This window comes from Aulonocara stuartgranti (genome assembly GCF_965226115.1).
Source record: "Aulonocara stuartgranti genome assembly, chromosome: 23".
Taxonomy (NCBI): Eukaryota; Metazoa; Chordata; class Actinopteri; order Cichliformes; family Cichlidae; genus Aulonocara; species Aulonocara stuartgranti.
In genome coordinates this window covers 19,722,812-19,744,354 of record NC_138958.1, presented here as the reverse complement: position 1 = coordinate 19,744,354, position 21,543 = coordinate 19,722,812, and the positions used below count along the sequence as shown (strand labels likewise).

Genomic DNA, 21,543 nt, shown 5'->3' with positions numbered 1-21,543 from the left:
ACGAGGTTAGTCATTCATGGGCTGGGCTGTAGTTACATCCTAAGGTTTTAAAAACTGAGCTTAAATAAATGATTAGCGGTAATAAAAGCCGAGGGAGGTCAACAGGGATCACTGACTGTTTTAGGAGCTTTTTGAGATCAAATAGAAGAAAATACAAAACATTAAACATGTTAACAACACAAAAGCCATATTAAACGCAGACTACTTTAGACCCGGAAGTAGGATTCGTCGCGTCATCACTGAACAACCGGATAAAGAAATATTTTTGTAACGTGTTTATCTTTGCTGTAAAATTGGACATTCAGTGCATGTCTGCCTGGAGGCTGATGCTTGATTTTACCAAATATCTCCACTATGAACATCTTACATCGATATTATTTTTACATTTGATTTAAAGCATAAACCCATATCTAAGCCTGATATTAATTAATAAAACTGTTAACTATCAGTTATATTTACTTACTTTTCTTACTGAGGATAAAATTTTAAAAAGGTCCATAGAGTTATTATACAAGCCAGTACATATATTACATTCTTTTATTAAATCAAAAATCACACTCATTGAATCATTTAGTTTATTTTTTCCATGTGAGCAAAAACACATATTTTTTGATTTGATCATTTAAAGGCTGCAGGTGAAATGATGGCAAGGCAAATAATAAATATGTAACGTAAACAGTTCATTGCTACATTTCAAGTTCAAGTTTGCTCTTTTTTTCCCATAAAAATAAAACACATGTGATAAAGAGTTTATTCTTTAAAAATAAAAAGTTTGAATGTGGAGTCATCAAGTTTGTAAACAGGAAGCGGTGGAGTTTTTAAAGTTACAGTGCTGTGCGATTTCTGTTCCTCTTCTTTCCTCCAGGGGTCAATGATCTTCTTAAACAATGTCCTTCAGGATGTCAGGGATAAATTCCTGAGCATCTCTTAGGTCATCCTTCCACTCCTGTAGGATGCAATTTCCTGTGTGGGCGCCTCCGGCCCCCAGCAAGGCCCCGAGCGCCGCTCCACGGTTACAGTTCTCACCTGAAGTCAGAACCAAACAAAACGAAAATAAGAACAAACACAGCACTGATGTCATACATGCAAGTCATCAAGCAGACCATGAAATTAAAAAATGAAATTATTAAAAGTCAAAATTAGCCCATCGCTCAGCTATCAGCAGGAGGTTTCTACTGAGTTAGTCTGACTGACACCGAGTGTGATGGAAGGATAGACTTTTGTTAACAGCTTGTATGGACACTGCTTTTATATTAATGAAAGAGAAATAATAATAATAATAATAATAATAATAATAATAATAATAATAGTATAAAGACTCACAGAAACCACATACTGCACTAATTACTTTTCAGTTTTTTATTTAGATTTGTATATTTATAGACTTTAATTCGCTAAAAACAAAAGTTTGAATGTGGACTCATCAAGTTTGCAAACAGGAAGCAGTGGAGTTTTTGATCCTCTTTTAAGTTGCAATACATTGCTGTTTCATACCTACATAAAGACTCTGAATAATTTAATTAATATTAATATTCTATTCATTTTTTTTATATAGCACTCATCACAGGATAAAAACACAAAGTGTTTCACAGTAATATAAAAACAGAAATACATAAAAAAAAACCAAACACTTGTTGTGTGGCTTCTGCTTGACCGCATAAGCCACACCTGGGCAAAGATTTAACCAACAGGAGCCTGAGTGCAAACCAGCATGTTTAAATTTTACCTCCACAGTTGGTGTTTGCCAGGATTCCTCCTTTGGGGTCATCATGAAACTCGTGGGCCAGGTAGAACAGGCTGGACAGAGCACCTGTTTGTGCAACACAAGCAGGAAAGACAAGCATCTAAAAACAATGATCTTAAGTTTTACCAGCCAGTGAGGTAAAAGAAAGGTTATTGGTCGGATTCTGACCTTTGTTGTAGCAGGCCATACCAAGGTAGTTCACAGCGCTCTGATGGACCTTCAGTCTCTCCTCAGAGGACACAGAAAACCTAAAAAACATTACGGATAACCTTTTACACACAGACGCTGCTTCCTAACCAAGCATTTAGTCTAAAGGAAGTCTGCAGAAAGTGTTGGACAGCTAATAAAAAAGGGCTTTTTACTGTAGACTTTTGTTGTGAATGAACTGCAGGAAGTGTGATTATGAGTGTCATAAAGAATACACTTGTTGTAGGCTTTTAATGTGAACGCCTGCACAGGAAGCATTACTTAATTCTCAACATTTTAGCAAATCCTGAAATACAGGAAAAATGTTAAAGTACTCCTTTAAAGCTGTTCCGGGTCTCAAAGAGCTCAAATCCCTGTTTATTCTGAAAGACTTTTACTTCTAAATGCATACAGGAAGCGGTCTCTGGCAGCCAACCTAAAATTCTAATAAATATTTTAATAAGAAATTGTCAAAAACCAAATGCTGCTCAGATGCTTCAAAGTAAAAGTTTTCCAGGGGCCAAAAGAAAGTACCGAGTGGTTAGACTCAACTCTTATTCTGAAACATCTAAAGGAAGTGTTAGATATGTTTACAAAATCTCACTTGGCCGCCTTGCGACTGAAGCTCTGGCAGGCGTCCCAGGCATCCAGTCTCCTCAGAGCTTGCTCAGCCTGCTCACGGACACTGGCCCCGCCCAGTACCGCGTGCAGTGCCCGGCTGTAGATCGTCACGTACTCGGGCACGTTGGGGTGAGGATGGGTGAGCTTTACGAACTCCACCGCTGCTGAAACCTGAGGACAGAGTAGGTTAAAGGTCACATGTTGCTATCTGAGACTGTTTCTTATGTTGTTGATTTGTGTTCGCTTACGGCTCGCTCCTCATTGGCTGAGGCAGACAGAAGGATGAAAGGAAGGATCATGGGAAGGCAGCCAATGGCATCTAGCTGGCAGTCAGGGAACGGAGAGCTCGTTTTCATCCCGGAGCGTTCCTCTGCAAACTTCAGAACCTGGAAAACAGCAAGTAAATTGGTGAAACACTCCAGATGTGGCATGTTACAGCATAGGGGTCAACTGCTTCTGTCCTACTTCATGTGGCGAGGTCGGTTTGCTCTCCTGCCAGTCAACAAAGAATGAGCGGTGGAAGGATTCAGCGTAGGTGTCCTTGTGTGAACCGGGTGTGGTCAGGAAGTGGACGTAGTCTGACAGAACAGCAGCTCGAGCATCCGGCTGAGAGACGTCCACAAAACCTCTGGAGACAAGTGTCCGAGCCACTCGAAGGGAGCAGAGGATGTTCAGCGTGTTGTCACCTGCCTGAAGACCTTGAAGACCACAGAGAAAGAACATGGACACAACAAAAATAGAAACAAACAACAAAACGAAGGAAAAACAGTGAACTGTAGTATAGGGCGGCAGTACCTCGGTGATAGTGGATCGATCCACTTGAGGAGTTCCACAACTCCAGCTTATCATGGAGAATGACGCTGCCGACCACATTGGCTCGCTTCGCACCAGAAGACCAGTTGGTGCGACCACTGCCAGCTGCAAAATGACAGAGAGGTTAAAAACAGCAGGATTAATCAGGATGGAGCTCCTCAAGGCTGTGTCCTTGGTCCTCTTCTGTTTGTCTGTCTCAACACCGGTTCATCCAATCTTCTTCATATTTGGGAGGTGTATTTCTAGGGATTTGAGTTGAGTGCCAAATCTGAGTTCATTTGGATGAGCAGTTCTCATCTTCAGGTTCAGAGTTCTTTTAAAAGTATTTTTCCCACACTGATGCTTTGCCAGCATCAGTAGGAGGGAGGTTTCTGCTTTTTTAGTTTAAACTAGAGATGGACCGATCCCATATTATGTATCGGTCTGATACTGACCTAAATTACTGGATCGGATATTGGAGAGAAATAAAAAATGTAATCCGATCCATTAATTATCACAAAAGCACTTCACAAAACTTGCGACATGGCGTAACTCAGCTCATAACTTTAGCACGTCGGAGCAGTGTGCGTCACGTGATAGAGTGGCTGTGGCATGTGAGACCTGTCGGTGGTCTGGCTGAGCATTTGGAGCCTCGTTACCAAATCGGTATTTTATCTCTGAGAAAGTTATCCCAGAGGAGTAAAGCAAGTGTGTAAGTTCATCTCTGAATGTTTGTAAAGCATTCCCACGATAAGCTTAACAACCGATATATGGAGCGACTGCCTCTTCTTCTCTCCCTCCCTCTCCTGTTGCTACTTCAATCATGAAACTGATCAATGATCAGCTGATCGGTTTTTCTGTCGCAAGTCCCGTTTCTCCAGTTTGTTTGTTCGCCCACTTTGCACCAGAAAGAGGAAACCAGTGGATAAACAACAGCAGCACATTTAAGCTTGATAAGCTGTTGTTAGAATTTACTTTCTACACCAGCATCCTTTTTTACGTAGCTGACAGCTGGTAACTGTGCAGGGGCGGGTCTAGCAAAGTTTTGCCAGGGGGCCAAGTAGGGCATTAACAGGTAAAGGGGGGCACAAAGAAATACTTTTCTTTCTTATTCTCATGTCTAGCTTTTAATAAATAATTATCTGAATCTTACAATTAAAGTTTTCATCTGACGTAAAATGTATAGAAATCCACTATTGTATATAGTAACTATTAACTCTAATTTACCCCTGCTAAGCTATAGTACCTTTTCCTTTGGGAAGATACCATCTGTGCAGTCTGCACATCTTTCTGTTGAAGAAAGTTGTTGAATCTATTTAAATATTGTAGAAAAATAATTTATTTCTATGCATTTGTTTTACACGTGCATTGAATTAAAGCAGATTACGCTGATTAAGCATCATTAGGCAGAGGGTGGGGGGTGGTTTCCTATTAGTTTTGCTAGGAGTTTGGAACCCTATTAGTTAGGTTGTTTAATATTTCTGCTACGTACTGTTTAGAATACGAGAATAGGGAGGACGGTGTAGGTTTAAGTAAATTAGATTGATCAGTATTGCTGAACTATGAAATGTTTTGGCTGTAGTGCATATAACAGAATAGCTTTAGTGTTTTGTTTTTTAAAACAAATGCAGCAGGATATTTAAAAAAAACAGTTTTGTTGATTTTGTTGATAAAATGAACTACATCGGATTCATATCGGCAGATACACATCGACAGATAAGAAACACATGGACCAGTTGCTGGGTAAAAAATGTACCAAAAATATTTTTACATTTCTTTTACTATACTACATATTTTTAGATTAACTTAAGTGTAATAAAGATTATGTTATATAATATAAACATGCTAATTGGAAAATAGCATAATAAAAAAATCTGCCTTAAATTCATTTTCACTGGCAACCCATTTTTATTTATAAATGTAACATCTTTTTAGGATATTCTTTTATTTAACTTCTACATTTAAACCAACACTCAGACTGTAAACTCAGCAATTTTTTTCATAGACGTATAGAGTTAGACTTCTTGCAGGAGTCTCCCCCTGCTGGTCATTACAAACAATGCAGGTCAAAAGCACCTCTCCAATGACTTCTTACCTGTGTTGGAGAGGGTGAGGATACTGGACGGGTGACGCTCAGGAGGCGAGTTGAAGCCTGATATCCAGCCACCGAAGTCCCTCCTGATGTCGTTGATGTCATAGTACCAGTGGACCGGCATAGACATGGAGTCTGCTGCACACATCGCCCAGAATGCTTCGCTCACTGACCGCCGCATCGCAGACATCTTGGCTCAGGGGAGATGACCTGTGACCTTAATGTGAGGAGAGTTTACAGTCAGTGTACAGATATCTTATGGACAACAGAAAACAACAGTAAACGAAACAACATGAACTCAACATGTACAACAAAAACAAGCCAAAAGAAATTCAGTAATACTAATAATAACAAGCAAAATTCCCAAATGTTAAACAAAATCTAATAATTAAACAGTAAACTAATAAATAGATTATTTACTTCTGTTAAAAAAAACAGCTGCTGTGGTTAGTTGATCAATCCTTCATTCAAATTTACATTTAAAGATTTCTTAAATAAACGATTAATAAATAATTTTCTGGACATTTACAAAGACTCGAACATTTCAGGATAAAAACTGTTTAAAAAAATGTTTTCTTTCCCATTAATCTCCCTCCAGTGATTGCTCAGTGTGAGCTGACATCAATGCGTTACTCAGCTTCCAGATGAAGCTTTATACACCTGTCCTTACCTGTCGAGTCATCACCCTCAGACACGGATTATTTTTAATCAGGCTGAACGCATTAAACATGATGTTGTGTTAAAGTGGATCAGTAAAGACTGAAGCTGCTCACCTCTGCGTTCTTTGCTCCAATTGATTCTCACGCTGAACTTGCATAAGTTGTTATCACATCGTTACAAAACTGAACAGGAAGTGTGGGACAGCAGCGGCAGATATAAAATAAATAAATAAATCAAATATTTATTTTAAAACAGCTCCAATTAGCCTGCGTTTATCCTGACACCTCAAATAAAACTGACGGGTTTTATAAAAATGTCCTTTTGGACGATTTGGGATTTGTTTATATTGACATTTTATAACTGCTTGCTCAGTACGGAGGCCGGTGGAGGTCAATACATAAAAACCGCTCTACGTATCTGCTGCCCTGAATTAGGACTTGCAGGCAGTCTGAAAACAGGCAAAAGCCCGGTAAATACATGTGTAGTCTGATCACTAACCCCGTAAAAACCTAAAATTTGATTTATTGAACTATTACATCATGACTTTATCAGAAGAACCAACACAGAAGTTTAAAAACGCCTAGGACAAACCATTTACAAATACCTCCTGGCACTTATCTGGGCTGTTAATGACAGGCATTGTCTAAAATAACTTATCAGTCGAATCTGATGGAAATAGCTCAAGGGTTTGTTGATTTTTTTTTATCCAAAATAACGCTTTAAAGTATTTTCCCATCTGCAAATCTGCTGTTCCTGAATTCTAACAGGTTATATTCAGGGCTGTCTGTCTCTGATAACAGCATGAGTGTTTATATATGTTTAATATTTAATTTCTATGTCATTCTACATTTGGAGAACAATTTGGGCTTGATTTTTTTAAATAAATAAACAGCTTGTTTGATTTTTTTTAATGTATGCAATAAAAACAAATAATACACCATCAAACAATTAGATCGGTTCTCCTCGAGAATGAAAGGTACTTTATAAGATATGTTATTACTGGGGCCACCCTGTTACCAATATTCCTAAAGCTGAAAAAGCAGGTTTTAAACATATTGTTTGAACTGCTAAATGAGGGTGACCATCTTTAACTTAATGTTCAAGGATGTAATAAAGTGTTACAAAGGCAACAGATAAAGCCTTGTGCACAGTCAGCAAAGACTGGAAAAATACAAAATATATGAAAGAGGACTGACCTCTGGTCCACCCATGGTGCTTTCACGTGACTCAATTGTGTCACTTCCCCTTTGTTTTGTATGTTTTGTGTGTGTGTGTGTGTGTGTGTGTGTGTGTGTGTGTGTGTGTGTGTGTGTGTGTTTTTCCCAGAATCAATGGGTTGGGGTTGCATGGGACTCTGAAATAAAAGAAACGTGTGAACAAAATCAGTTCAAGCTAGTGGATTTACAACTTTTCTTTACCTGCTACATTTGGCACTTGCAGTTTGGTTGTCAGGAAGCTGGAACAAGCGAAAAATTTCATTTTTGTGGGCTTTTCAGGAGCTGTTTTATTTAAATAATACAACAGCTCAGTTTACATTTTGTCCCAGTGCAGGTGTGATCTACACAGCAGATGTACAGCATGTTTTAGTATTTTGTGCATGGATTATTGTCAGGTTCATGGGTAGGATCTATGTGTAGATTGTAATTGCAGAATGGAGCTTCTGTTGCTGCTTTGCAGGTATATGAGAGTCTTTTGCGGCAGTGCAAATGTAACTAGTTTTACCACTCTGAGTATTTAGTGACTGAAATCATGTACTTTTGTAAGTATACAAGGACCACTGCTAACATGCTAATAATGGCTGTTATAGTCACATATTCATGTGCTCTGTGTGTTTATATGTGAGTGACCTTCTGTCTGCTGTTACTTAAACTTAAATAACGTCTACATAAGGGCTTTCGAAATTCCTGCCAGACATAAAACAGGGAGCTGAAACCCTGAAGTCTTAGTACGGTGGCCGATAGCTCAAAAACTTTAAACGGTTAAGACAGGAGTGTTTATACTGCGTGATGCCAGGGTTGTGTGGTCTTGTTGAACTATAAATACCTCTTGCAATGCTTTAAGAAGTGTTAACAGAAGGTTCAATGTATTGTCTGCTGTTAGTCACAGTCGTTAGCAAAAAGCAACGACCGGACTAGCCGCTTACATGAATGAATAAACCTACTGGGTTCACATGGAGCTGGCTGGTGTTCGGGTTTAATTTGAACTGCTGCTTTTGACTTATTTGGTAGTCAAACTGCAGGTCCGTCTGCACCCGCGGTCACCTGTTACCTAGAAGTTAGCGGTGAGCTCGCGAGCTTATTTATTGTTAGCTTAGTGCTAGCAGGCTAATGTGCAATGGAAACGGGGGAGCCGCTAGATCCGGAATATGTCGGTAAGAACTGAAGTACAAACGGAACCGAAGCGGATAACGGGGGTTCAGAGGTGCAGAGCACTGCACAGACAGCTAACCCAGGTTTAACCGGGCTAATGCTACATTAGCCTCAGAGCTTTCCTGTTAGACACACACAAGGAAATGCGAGAGTGTGGTTTAGGTACAATACAACGGCTGAAAGCTAGTTTCAAATCAGCAAGAGTCTGTTTACACTGTCCTAGTCCACATCCAACAAACCCGGGTTATCTGGATTTAATCTAGACACCTTTGTATGGGGGGGGGGGAGTTAAAACTATAATTTCCCCCCCTTTGTTAGTAGGTTTATACAGTCTGTGGGGTCTAGGCCAGATTTAAGGGGTCCAGGTTATGGGGTTTGTTTTCTTGTCTTTTCTTTTTTGTAATGGATAACTGCTCTGATGAGGTTTAGATGAAATATCACATTTTCCCTGTTTTTACGTGCTGAGAGTTAGGTTAAATGTGCATACAGAGACATTTATTGGTTATTTTATCAGTTAATCTGGTCCAGGTTCAGTAGTTGGGGGTCCAGATTATTTATTTACACATTTTTTATGCTTCTGATACGATCATTTGTCCCGATTTATTTTTTCCAGAGAAGGCCAAGGCATTCTGGAACAATGAGGATGTGGATCAGGTCTTCGATGTGGTTTTCAAGTACCTGGAGCACCTGAAGGCAGTTCTGAAGAGGAGTGGAACCACAGATAAAGGTTCTGATCCATGTCTGATGCGAGCGAGCGGGACTCTGGCAATCTTCCTATCCTGATCTTTACTCTCTGTCTTCTCTCAGAGTATGTCCAGGCCTTCAAGCTGCTAGAGCATCTGGACTGCTCCTCCTCCTTGGCCTCCCTCCAGGACCAGGACAGCTCGGTGGTTCAGGTGGTCATTGGCTCAGGTAAACCCCGGTAAATCTCAAGGCTTCGCTGTTGTGTTTGAGTCCGACTATTGCTGAGTGTTTATTCCTCCCCAGAAGAGCTGCTGCCAGCTGACATCCTCCAACACAGCCCTTCATCCTCTTGCTCCTCCTCTTCATCCTTCTTGCCTCCTTTTAATGGGTTATCCAGTCCAACAGCGTCTCCTGCTGGCAGAGAGGAGCTGCTGCCTCCCCTCGTGCCTGTCCAGCTGCAGTACCACCTCCACACCTGCTCCAAGGTAAACACACATTGATGTCATTCAGAATCAGCCCGAGAATTTATTTTGCCTAATTTGATCTCAAAAAGTTTCTTTCATTTATATGGTGCTTTTATTCTGAATCTTGATAATCTAACAGCCTGAAAACACGTTGATCCCTTTTAGTTTTTACCCAGAATCTTGAATATGTTGAAAACCTGATCCTTGTAATTATCTGAAATCTATCAAATAGTTTTTTTTAATTTAGAAATCTGATATACTTCAGAACTTCAGAGCATCCTTATACGTTCCTGTAAGTAACTTGGGGCTTTTATCCTGAGAAGAAGCATTAACCTCCTAAGACCCAAACTCTTAATTTCTTTTAATTAATAAACTTTTAATTTCTCTTTGATATCTGGGCATATTGGGACCTAATGAATGTAAAAACAAAGAATTACCAGATTTTTTTTTTACCTGGTTTTTGTTTCTAAGAAAAATGAGAGCCACATATGAGGATATTTGCTTAAAATTTCGATAGAACAGTAGCAGTATAATGTCCTCGTAAGTGGATATCAGGCCATTGTTGAGCAAAATTTAGTATTTTGGTCTAAATAACCCAAAATGTGACGTCCACATATGTGGACGGCAGGTCCTAGGAGGTTAAAGCAACTTGATAATGTCCAGTATCTAATTCATGACTTTTTTTTAAAAAAAGAAGAAACTGTCATAGTCAGTCCCTATACCAGACTGGGGGCATTTAATTTAACAGTGATCATTTACAGTTCGTAGCCAAAGGCTTTTTTTAAAATTCCTGAATATTTGAATATTTAAAATCCTGATAACGTGAGCTGTTTTTCGCTTTACAGTCCTGCCTGCCCTGTTTGCCGAGCATGACTCAGTCCACGCCGCTATTCTGGGGCCAGAACCCGCTGAAGATCCCGTTGCTCTGCGGCTTCAAGAGGCTGACCGCCATGCCACTGATTTCACCCGCCAAAGAGGGTGTGCTTTGGGACCACGGGGACCAGGAGCAGGAAGACGTAGGAAACTGGGACGTCATCTACAAGGCACCATGTGGGCTGAGCCTCCGTAACCATGACAACGTAATGCTTTTTCTGGAGGCTACAGAGAGCTATGACATCCTGCAGGTCAATAGATGATTTTTTTTTGCTGTGTTCAGTGTCTCTCTGTATATTCCTCCTTCAGGTCTTTAAAGTGGGTCAGTTTTCCTCCTGCAGGTTGATTTCTTCACCTTTAACCCCTCCGTGCGGTTGGACCCTCCTTCACCAGGGGGCCTTCGGCAGCCTGAACAGGACCTGAGCCGAGGGGCGGAGCCAATACCGGTGGAGCTGTGCGTCGGGGACGGTGGCTCCCGGCCTGCTGAATTCCGCTACAGGAAGGACCGCTGGCCACATGGCTGCTTCCTGAGCCGCGGCCCAAAGCTGTTCAAGGCCTGCTGTGACTGCACAGATGGCTGCAGTGATGCAAAGCGCTGCGCCTGCATGGCCTTGACTTCTGGAGAGCGCCACTATCGCCATCACAGGCTGTTACAGGCCAACCCATCAGGGTGAGGTGAACAAGTAGAGGTTTTTCAAAAGGAGCTAAAGCAGGAGCTTTAGGTTTCCCAGTGGAAGTATTGATCATTAACTGATTCACTGATTTGCTGACAAAGTGTTACCATGGTGATCAATCTTCAGGCTCTTTGAGTGTGGCCCGTGGTGCGGCTGTGACCGATCTCTCTGTCAGAACCGTCTCGTCCAGAGAGGCATCAGAGTCCGACTCCAGGTCTTCCAGACTGAGAACCGTGGCTGGGGGGTGCGTTGCCGTGACGACCTGGACCGTGGGACCTTTGTGTGCATTTACGCAGGTGAGTGTGGCTCAGCGTTCAGTGGCTCCGTCCAAGCCACGGTCTGTAAACTCGTCCTCTCATCTGTGTCCAGGTGTGGTGCTGCAGAGGGTCCTGAATCCCACCGAACCACCGCCGCCAAAGTTGACGAGGTCCGACCTGCCGTCTGACGATGAGGTGGAGGTTGTCACGGAGTGGCTGGCCCCACCTGTGCTGGAGGGCCGACGCAATGTGTTGGAAACGCCCCCGCCTATGTCTCCGCCTACCTCACCTCTTTTGCATGTCCCTGTGATTCAGAGACCCTCCGACAGCGGCTCCAGCACCACAGACCAAGAAGAGGTTTGTTAGGCTCGTTTACTTTACTGTAAAGTTTTTTTTATTTTCAGAATAATTTTTTACATATTCTAATTCCAATATTTCTATACACATTTTATTATATTGTAAATATTTTTCATTTGTATTTGTATGGACATTACAGGTTTTCAATTTACATATTTTTATTTTTTCCTTTGAATATTTTGTGACCTGATTTTTAAAAGAATTATTGTTTATTTTAAATCATTTGTGTGTCCTGCATTCCTTTGAATATTTCCTCTAATTATTTGATTAAAATGTATTTTTGTGCCTTCGTGATCTTTAGTTCAAAGTAAAAGGCTTCTATTTTCTTCTGTCAGATTCAGGCGGTGCTGGTTGGAGGTCTGCAGCCGACGTCTCCTTCATCAGGTCAGTAATGACTCACACAAAACACACAAATGATACATTAACACAGCTGGTAAACAATTGGCTACTGTGTGTCAGGTGATCAAGAGCAAGACGAGAAGGTGGCATCAATGTCGGAGAGTGCTGGTGTGAATGGTACAAAGGCGAGCATGAGCTTAAAGAGAGCAGCGAAGGTGGACGAAGTTTGTTTTGTGGACGCAAGCAAGGAGGGAAACGTGAGCCGCTTCATCAACGTGAGTCCAGCTGATCAGGAACATGATGCTGAAGTTGGACTAGCTAGTATGTAATGATGTGCTACATGATCACTAGGGACACAGCTATGTTAGCATAACATAAACACAGTGAACCTGGAGGATGAACGCTAACTTTTTTTCACTTGATGAAAGTTAACATGAGGGTTCCCGATGGTTAGAGACAAATGCAATCGCATGGCAGGATGCTGTAAACAGAACAAACTTCAGTCAGGAGAACAACTGAGATAATCCATCCACAATACGAGGTTAGTCATTAATATACTGCAACAACATGGGAATAGAGCAGCTGCCAGAGAATTCAACATTAATGAATCAATGGTACAGAAGTGGAGGAAGCAAGAAGAATGAGTTAAGTTTGACATATCTGACGTTTTATAACTGTATTTTATAAACGGTTTCACAAGATTTCTTTAGACAATTTAAAACTTTTAAACAAAACATTTTTTTAATTTCATTAGTAATTTCAAAATGTCATATATATGTGTGTGATTGTGTGTGTGTTTCTAATATTTTCTTTATACTTTTCATTGTGTTAATCTTGTTCACAAGATTTTTTTGCATCTTTAAAACTTTCTAAAGAATTAAAAAAATGTGTCTTTTGTTTTTGCTTGTACATTTTTCTCCAAAGCATTTTTGGACATTTCCTTTATAGTTTGTAGTTATTTTCAAAATATTAACTGCTTAGTTTAAATTGTGGAATTTTCCCCCTTTTAGTTCATAGTTTATATATTTTTTATGCTAATGAAGAAGAAATCTTCTTCTTGTTTATTATTATTATTATTATTATTATTGTTATTATTATTGATATCATGTGATCTCTAACCCCGCCCACAGCACAGCTGCCAGCCGAACCTTTTCATCCAGAATGTCTTCATCGACTCCCACGACCCCGCCTTCCCCGTCGTTGCCTTCTTCACCAGCAGGTGAGGAAGAGAACTGAGAGGACGTTAATGTGGGTTATTATTAGTGGTCATTTTAATAATTGTCCTCTTTGTTTTCTTGCTGTAGGGCCGTAGTGGCTGGCACTGAGCTCACCTGGGACTACTCTGCCAACGTCCAGATCGATTCACTGCAAAAACAGGAAGTGTCTTGTCTCTGCGAAAGCGACAATTGTCATGGGAGATTCACCATCGAGGAGAACCTATGTGAAGTTTGTGAGGTTGAAGGTCACATAGCAATGGAGGCCAAGTGATCCTCCATACAGTTTGTTAGTAACAGTTTTGGTATTTAGAGGGTTTTTTTCCTAAAAAGAAAATAAAAGTTCAGCTATTTTACTCTGAAAGTTTTTCAAGTCTTTATTATTGGGAAGGCTTTAATTTTGAGAACCCTTTTTCTGTGTTTGAGCTTTTATTTTTTGTATCTCTACTTTGGTCATTTTATTTTGACACTACCATGGATTTAATGTTCAAACAGCCAGTACAACTTTTCTCCTGAAACTGGTGCCCAAAGTGTCAAAGTTCTGTGTTCATTTTTAAGCAATAATAAACGTTGCTTTGAAAACCTTCAACATGAGTAAATGGTTTACTATTGGTGCAGCTCTTTGGGGGATTTGAAATTGTATATAAATGTCGGAATGTATTTATTACAGCCTTTATTTAAAAAAATATGTATATATGCAACTGAATTTATCATTTATGGCAGTTTTTTTTTTTTTACATTTGTTTGTAATTTATTCCTAATATTTCCATTATTTCTGAAAAGTCACTTGGACACTCCAGCTTTTGGTTGCGGACTTTCGGTTGTAGCCCAGCAATGCTTTTATTATGAAATTTCAGACCGGATATTCGGTATTGTTTATATCGCCTCTCTCGGTCTTCACCGACTCTCCACCATACACTCGAGCCAAAGATGAGATCTCTGTGGCGGGCTGTGCGTGTCTTCCTCCTCGGCCTCTCCTTGGCCTCCCTTTCCCTGTCCGGTGCGTCCCGGTTCCACATCCCGCCTCATGACCAGGTGGCCCGGGTCGCGCGCTTCGTTGCGCACCAGGTGGACTGGGCCTCCATGGCCACCATCTCCACCCACAAACCGGTGGTGGGCCAGCCGTTCTCTAATGTCTTCTCGGTGAGCGACGGGCCAAGGGGCTCGGGCTCCGGGGTGCCTTACATGTACCTGACCCGCATGGAGATCTCCGTGCAGGACCTGGAGGTGAGCCTGACCCAGGATATCAGTGTTAAAACAGGAACTGAGCCTTCCTGTTCAGAAGTCAGTTTACAAACTAGAATTTAGTGTACTCGACACTCTCTGTATCTGCGCTGTGTTGCTGTAAAAGGCACTGCTTCTCGTTCAGAACTCCATTAAGAAAACCTTTGATTTTACCGTGAAAGCCATTAAAGTTCAATGTTACAGGTTCTGGAGCGATAAAGCGTAAAATTAAATAACATTTGACTTTAGTGATCTTCTGCTTTAAAAAGCCATCAGCTGTCAGTAACTTATTCTATACAAAACAAAAGTGTGGAACTTGGTAAACACAACATTTACTAACAACACGCTTATGTAAATGTTTGTAGTGATTAGCACTGTTTTTAAAATGCTACTGCAGAATTATTGCAAACACATCAAGAATATTTATTTTAATACTCCTGACATATAGAAGAGCAAAACTGCCAAGGTCTAAAATGCATTTACAAAAACGGAAAGATAAAAAATAGATAAAAATATTTAGAATTTTATTGATTTTTAAAAAATGAAATAAAAAGGTATAAATAGCCTGATTTAATGTTCTTTAATTTGTTTTGGGGTTTTTTGTATCTTCTTTATCTTTTCTATTTTACTAAAATATATAGTTTTTTTTAATTGAAATTTTTAGTTCACAAAATAATGTTAATGATGATTTTCTTTCCCATGGGGAAGAAATGTATCATTAACATTATTTTGTGCATTTAAGGTAATTTTTTTTTTAACATTTTAATATTCAGACTTTCATTTTAAAGGTTATTTGAAGTTATGTGAAATAATGTGAAGTTATGCTGAGATATAAAATCATGAATAGTTGAGTTTATAAAACTGCATTTTACATAAACTGTGATGTAAGTGCAGCATGACTCAGCATATTTTCCTGACAGTGACTCAGCAGTTGTCAGTCACATGTCAAAGCAGAAGTTGAGACCACAGAAGAAGAAACGAGTGCTTGAAATCTGCTGAAACGACACAGAAAACAGGTTTAAATGAAGTTCAGCTTTGTTAAAGTTTGCTTTATTACAGGAAGTTATCAAAATTAAACAGAGCAGCAGCTTTTTATTGTCTTGCAGAAGGTTATAAAGTTTGTTTGAGCTAAAAAGTCATTTTCTCAGGATTAAATATTTATTTTTAGTACCTCCAGTTTTAATGACCTCAGTTTCTTTCTCACTTCTTCAAGATAAGATAAGATAAGATAACTCTTTATTGTCATTGCACAGTCATACATAGTACAATAGTACAATGAAATTGGAAAACTGTCCTACACATACATACTACATACACTACATATAACACAACACGACCCGATACGAAACATCACAACACAACACAAACAACACAACATAGTATAATAACTTAGTAATAAAAAAGAAGAATAAGTGTATTTGTATTGCACACTGTTATTAATGCACATTAATTGTTATTGCACCTTCTTATAAATATAAATATTATTATTGTTACTGTTGTTACCTCCCCCCCCCAAAAAAAAGTCCAGGTAGCCAGTCAGGTCAGCTATTTGCATTGATCAGGGCTATTGCCCTGTTGTAAAAGCTGTCCTTGAGTCTATTTGTTCGGGACCTCAGCAGCCTGAACCTCCTGCCAGACGGCAGCAGCTTAAACACCCGGTGTCCTGGGCGTGTACCGTCCCGTAGGATGCTGCGTGCCCTCTTGAGACAGCGAGTGCTGTACAGGTCCTTCAGGGAAGGAAGAGGATGTCCAATGATTTTTTGGGACATATTCAAGCAGGTTTTAATGGTTCAAATTGCAGATTTTTGTCCCAGACATATAAAATGATTAATGATTCTCATATTTCGATATTATTTGTCTGTATATGGAGGATGAAATGCCTAAATTAAAAAAAGATAAACAAATAAATAAATAAATATTTTAATTTTAAGAAAAATATAGCATTAAATAAGAATTGGACACAACTAATTAATTAAAAGTATACGTTTTAATAATGCTATAAGATGTGTGTATGCGTGTGTTACCTGTGCTGTGTGTATTGATGCAGGTGAGCCCTGTGGCGTCTCTGTCCATGTCTCTGGCTCAGACTGATTACTGCAGGCAGCAGAGCTTTGACCCTCAGAGTCCGCTCTGTGCTCACATCATCCTGTCTGGATCTGTACAGGAGGTATGTACACACACCTGTGTTTCACACATGATCAGTTCGGACCCATCACATGATCACCTCCTCCTGCTGTGGTTCAGGTGAACGGGACAGAGGCGGAGTTTGCAAAGAAAGCGCTGTTCACTCGTCACCCCGAGATGATCGAGTGGCCGAGCGACCACAACTGGTTCTTCGCCAAGTTCAACATCACACAGGTACTACTGCAAATACTACAACCTAATACCACAGTAGTACGGCAAATACTACAACATAATACCACTGTAGTACGGCAAATACTACAACATAATACCACAGTACTACTGCAAATACTACAACATAATACCACTGTAGTACGGCAAATACTACAACATAATACCACAGTACTACTGCAAATACTACAACATAATACCACAGTAGTACTGCAAATACTACAACATAATACCACAGTAGTACTGCAAATACTACAACATAATACCACTGTAGTACAGCAAATACTACAACATAATACCACTGTAGTACTGCAAATACTACAACATAATACCACAGTAGTACTGCAAATACTACAACATAATACCACTGTAGTACAGCAAATACTACAACATAATACCACAGTAGTACTGCAAATACTACAACATAATACCACTGTAGTACAGCAAATACTACAACATAATACCACTGTAGTACAGCAAATACTACAACATAATACCACTGTAGTACAGCAAATACTACAACATAATACCACTGTAGTACTGCAAATACTACAACATAATACCACTGTAGTACAGCAAATACTACAACATAATACCACTGTAGTACAGCAAATACTACAACATAATACCACTGTAGTACTGCAAATACTACAACATAATACCACAGTAGTACTGCAAAGTATCCTGCGGGACCAACATCACCCTGCGCGCCACCTTTTCCATCTGCTGCCCTCAGGGAGAAGGTACAGGTCTATACAGGCCAGAACATCCAGACTGGCCAACAGCCTGTATCCACAGGCTGTGAGGCTCCTGAACTCTCTGCCCCCCTCTCACGGACAATAACCATATCCAACTTCTTAATAGCAATGAACTGGTCTGCATTGGTGCATCATATCTTTATTCTCTTCCCCCTCCTGCCCCCCCCCCCCTCTTTCTTAAATAGATAACTATCATATCTGATATCATATCTCACAGTACAATAATATTGAATGGGTTGCATTGTTGTATTTTGTCATGTTTCTCAGGTCTTTGTCTGAATTTCTACGAACATTATTGCTAAGGATTGTCTTATTGCATTGGAGTCACACTGGGTTAAATATGTACACTTGGGTTTTAAGGGGTATTTATTATTTTCTTCTTTTTTTTGGTTGTATGGAAGCCCCAAACGCAATTTCATTGTTCTTGACAATGACAATAAATAAATAAATACTAAATACTACAACATAATACATAATACTAAAACATAATAGTTCAAGTCAGTTCAAGTTCAGATAATTACTGAACTTGACCTGCTATGAATGCTTTGAAACAATCCCACAGTACTACTACATGTTCATTGTTAGAGATATAATAAGTATAAGTACTACTAATATTTCTAATAATACTATAAATACTGTTGAATGTTTCCACTATAATAATACAAGTTAAATGTGAACGTGCAGTACACTCATGCTTCTGTTATGCTGTTGTCATTTTAAAACATGACACAAATATCAGTACTGATATAATAATCCACTTTAAATCCATGATACTACTTGTTTAAAACAACTCAATATATATTATAAGTATATATTATAATACTACACTATCATAATGATGGTATAATAATGATGGATAATACTACTAACACTAAAACACCACACAGATACAGGTAGTACACAATACTTCTAATAATAGAAGTACTACCACCTGCCACTAGCAGTAACTCAGTAGTAATTCAACCTATAAATACTGTCACACAAACTATAAATATCAACTTGACTTCATTTCTCTTAAATTTTCTGTTATTTTCTTCTTAATTTAACACACACATTTAACTCACACTTCTGCGCACTTCTGTATGCTCATGTAAAGCTGAGGACACGAGCCAAAGAATTTCATTATGGCTAAATGTGGCTACTCGGTTTATCTGTACTTGACATTAAAACTTGAAACTAGTAATACCAGAAAATTTACAGTAATAATATTACTGATACAAAAGCATAACTGAGCTATTTATAATACTAGAAAGACACTGCCATAGTACTATTATTAAAAATTATAATAATACCACTAATACTACAGGTACTCCAGCATCACACACCTTGTAATACTAGCTCTATCATTACTGTAGCACACCTGTGCTGCTCTCAGCCAATCATGTGACATGAAGTCAGCAGGCTGGTCCTCCTTCCTTGTGTTTCAGGTGTGGGTGTTGGATTACTTTGGCGGGGTGAAGACCGTCACTCCTGATGAGTATTTCCAGGCAACGCCGTACAGGAAGCACCACTGATGGTTTGTAGTCCTACTGTTCTGTTTGTAGTCCATCACTTCCTGCTGGAGCTGACACCACGCCTCCGTTTAAAGATGTGCAGTTAAACCATCGTCTTGTTAATTTTTCTGCTCATTTTGTTTTTTATTCTGTTCAGGATTCGAACCTGCGAACCCCGCAACCAGAATGTACGAGATGCAAAATCCTCCTCAGGAGTTACACGCCGATTAATCTGCTACGAATCCATGAATTTATCCAACCGCTGAATCCACGTCATTTACATCATGCCTGCTTTATTCTTAATTTTAGATTTGAAAGCTTCTGTTTCTGAAAACAGGCAAACAAAATCAGATGAAGTGTCCTAAACACAGAAGTTGTCTTTAACTCAGACTTAAATTGTTGCGTTTGGAGCTTTTCTTTCCTGCAGCTGAAACACTCGATGACATTCAGGCATCAGAAGTCAGTGTTACATTTTAATCTCCTCTTTCCTTTGATTCACTTAAAAAGATTTAAATGACTCTGTGAATGTGTGTGTGCTCAGGTGTTTGAAAAGACTATTGTTGTTTTGCAGATTTAAACATTATTAAAAAGCCAAGTGTGTTGGTGGAGTTTGACCAGCAGAGGGAGACGTCACGCTGAAAAGTTAAAGCTGCCAGTCCAGAGGAGGATTAAATCGATAAATACTTGTATAGGAAAATTTTTAATGGAATATATGTTTGTAGGCAAACTTTAGCACCACTTTAAAACAGAACAAATCTTTTTCTGAGCATCAACTTTTGTATTTGACCTTTGACCTGGATGCTGTTTAACTAACCGATTTAAATGTGCAGTTTGAAAAGAATTGCACATAATGTACTTTGTAAATCCACAAATAGCACTTTATGGAACACAAATCATTTTTAATGAAACAGCAGGAGACATCAGTAACCACACTAACTACATTTCCCCTTGAGTCTTTGCCAGTAACAGGCTGTTTATTACTTGTGGGTGATGTAGTAGAGTTTTTTTATATGCTAAAAGAAAATCTTTATTTTGTTTTTAGATATTAGTGAATCAAATAACCCCAGATCCTCCTTCATGCTTCTTGTTTAGAATAATAATAACTAGGCTCCTTATAGGCGGGACTTTCCTTTGTTGCAAACATAGCTTATTTAGGCATTGCTGAAAGGGGAGAAGCTTTGATTATTTGCCTTAAACATAACTTTATTAATAACATTATGACCTGCTGTTTCTTCAAGCTGAATAACAGCTGTAAGTGTTTGCTGTGAAATTTTATTTTTTTGAAAGAAAAATAAAGATTTGTATTAAAGCCTCCTCATCTGTTTTGTGTTTTATTTGTTTTTGTTTTTTAACACATTTAGACTTACTTCACCAACTTATTGTCAGCTGTATGTATTTATTTTATTTATCTTCATTCATTTTCAATGCATAATTAGTTTTTTTTATTTTATTTTGAATGGTTGTGGTTTGATGTTTATTTGCATTATTTTATCCACATAACCCAATTTAATCGCTTAATATTTTTAAACAATAAATGAGAAGTAAATAAAATGGAAAGTAAATGACAGTAAGAGCATCTTAATCTCTGACTCTTTAATGAGTTTGTGGTCTCTGAATGAAACATGAGCTTCACTGAGTTAATTATGTTAACATGAAAGTCAGAATGGAGCAAAAACCAGGATTTTTGGCCACATCTACCACTTACCTATCACTCATGGTTTTAACACCATCACCAAGATGTATATTTTTAAAAATATTCAGCATTCAGAGGACAACAGATCCTCTTAGATCTCTTATATCCACTATATAGATTATAATTATCCTATGAACTGGCGAGAATGGTGGGTTATGTTGCTCAGTTCTTGACAGCAGCTGTAACTCATAAGCTATGGATGATAGGTAAGAGTTGAAACTGTTGCTGAGGGCCACTGTTGACCTACTGGTCATACTTTAAGAACCCTGGGCCTACTCTGCGTTGACCTGAACACGATGGATGCTTAATAGTCGCCTCTATAAAAGATATTTGGCTCAACTACTGACAATGATGTCCCAGATATATTCTTTCGCTGATTCATGACATCCTCTTTTGAAAGTAAATTGGGCAGTTCTGACTTCAAGTTTTCAGTTTTGATCTGTCATGACTGGACAAATAATTCTGAGCTGACACCATCAAGTTTTTTATTTGAAATTTACAAAACTAAATAAAGTAATCGAAGGAAACAACCATGAGCTGTGTCAGTCCATGAGTCAGTCATATTGGCATGTTTGCTGGCGTAGTGAGTGAAATGTTGTTTGGGTAGACATGAAAATAAGCTGTTATTCAGAATGTCCTTTTATGGGAATACAGGCCTTCTTGACTACACCCATTATGCACCTGCAACAGGAAACAG

General features: G+C 39.1%; 3 protein-coding genes across 6 annotated transcripts; 2 read left to right on the top strand and 1 right to left on the bottom strand.

The window, feature by feature from the left end:
- Positions 1 to 11: 11 nt before the first annotated feature.
- Positions 12 to 6,478, bottom strand: LOC309700804 (uncharacterized protein). 2 transcript variants are annotated; one of them, XM_082524630.1, is made up of 9 exons: positions 6,209 to 6,478; positions 5,439 to 5,652; positions 3,347 to 3,469; positions 3,017 to 3,249; positions 2,800 to 2,937; positions 2,535 to 2,722; positions 1,913 to 1,992; positions 1,727 to 1,810; positions 12 to 1,026 (listed from the first exon to the last, which is right to left on the bottom strand). In XM_082524630.1, the coding sequence occupies exons 2-9, from the start codon at positions 5,623 to 5,625 to the stop codon at positions 881 to 883; spliced, it is 1,179 nt and encodes a 392-aa protein (XP_082380756.1). In that variant the 5' UTR covers positions 5,626 to 5,652; positions 6,209 to 6,478; the 3' UTR covers positions 12 to 880. The 2 variants fall into 2 exon arrangements, with proteins under 2 accessions (XP_082380756.1, XP_082380757.1); XM_082524631.1 differs by lacking the exon at positions 6,209 to 6,478 and adding an exon at positions 6,106 to 6,167.
- Positions 6,479 to 8,030: 1,552 nt separating this feature from the next.
- setdb2 (SET domain bifurcated histone lysine methyltransferase 2) lies at positions 8,031 to 13,915 on the top strand. Of its 3 annotated transcripts, none has more exons than XM_082524628.1 (12): positions 8,031 to 8,466; positions 9,078 to 9,191; positions 9,272 to 9,376; positions 9,455 to 9,633; positions 10,458 to 10,736; positions 10,827 to 11,155; positions 11,286 to 11,455; positions 11,529 to 11,773; positions 12,109 to 12,157; positions 12,233 to 12,387; positions 13,243 to 13,331; positions 13,417 to 13,915. In XM_082524628.1, exons 1-12 carry the CDS (start codon positions 8,430 to 8,432, stop codon positions 13,598 to 13,600), a joined length of 1,935 nt encoding a protein of 644 aa, XP_082380754.1. In that variant the 5' UTR covers positions 8,031 to 8,429; the 3' UTR covers positions 13,601 to 13,915. The 3 variants fall into 3 exon arrangements, with proteins under 3 accessions (XP_082380754.1, XP_082380753.1, XP_082380755.1); XM_082524627.1 differs by having other exon boundaries at positions 9,452 to 9,633; XM_082524629.1 differs by lacking the exon at positions 8,031 to 8,466 and adding an exon at positions 8,593 to 8,626 and having other exon boundaries at positions 9,452 to 9,633.
- Positions 13,916 to 14,188: 273 nt separating this feature from the next.
- creg1 (cellular repressor of E1A-stimulated genes 1) lies at positions 14,189 to 20,467 on the top strand. Its single transcript, XM_082524646.1, has 5 exons — positions 14,189 to 14,553; positions 16,598 to 16,717; positions 16,795 to 16,908; positions 19,088 to 19,176; positions 19,311 to 20,467. Exons 1-4 carry the CDS (start codon positions 14,257 to 14,259, stop codon positions 19,172 to 19,174), a joined length of 618 nt encoding a protein of 205 aa, XP_082380772.1. The 5' UTR covers positions 14,189 to 14,256; the 3' UTR covers positions 19,175 to 19,176; positions 19,311 to 20,467.
- Positions 20,468 to 21,543: the final 1,076 nt, after the last annotated feature.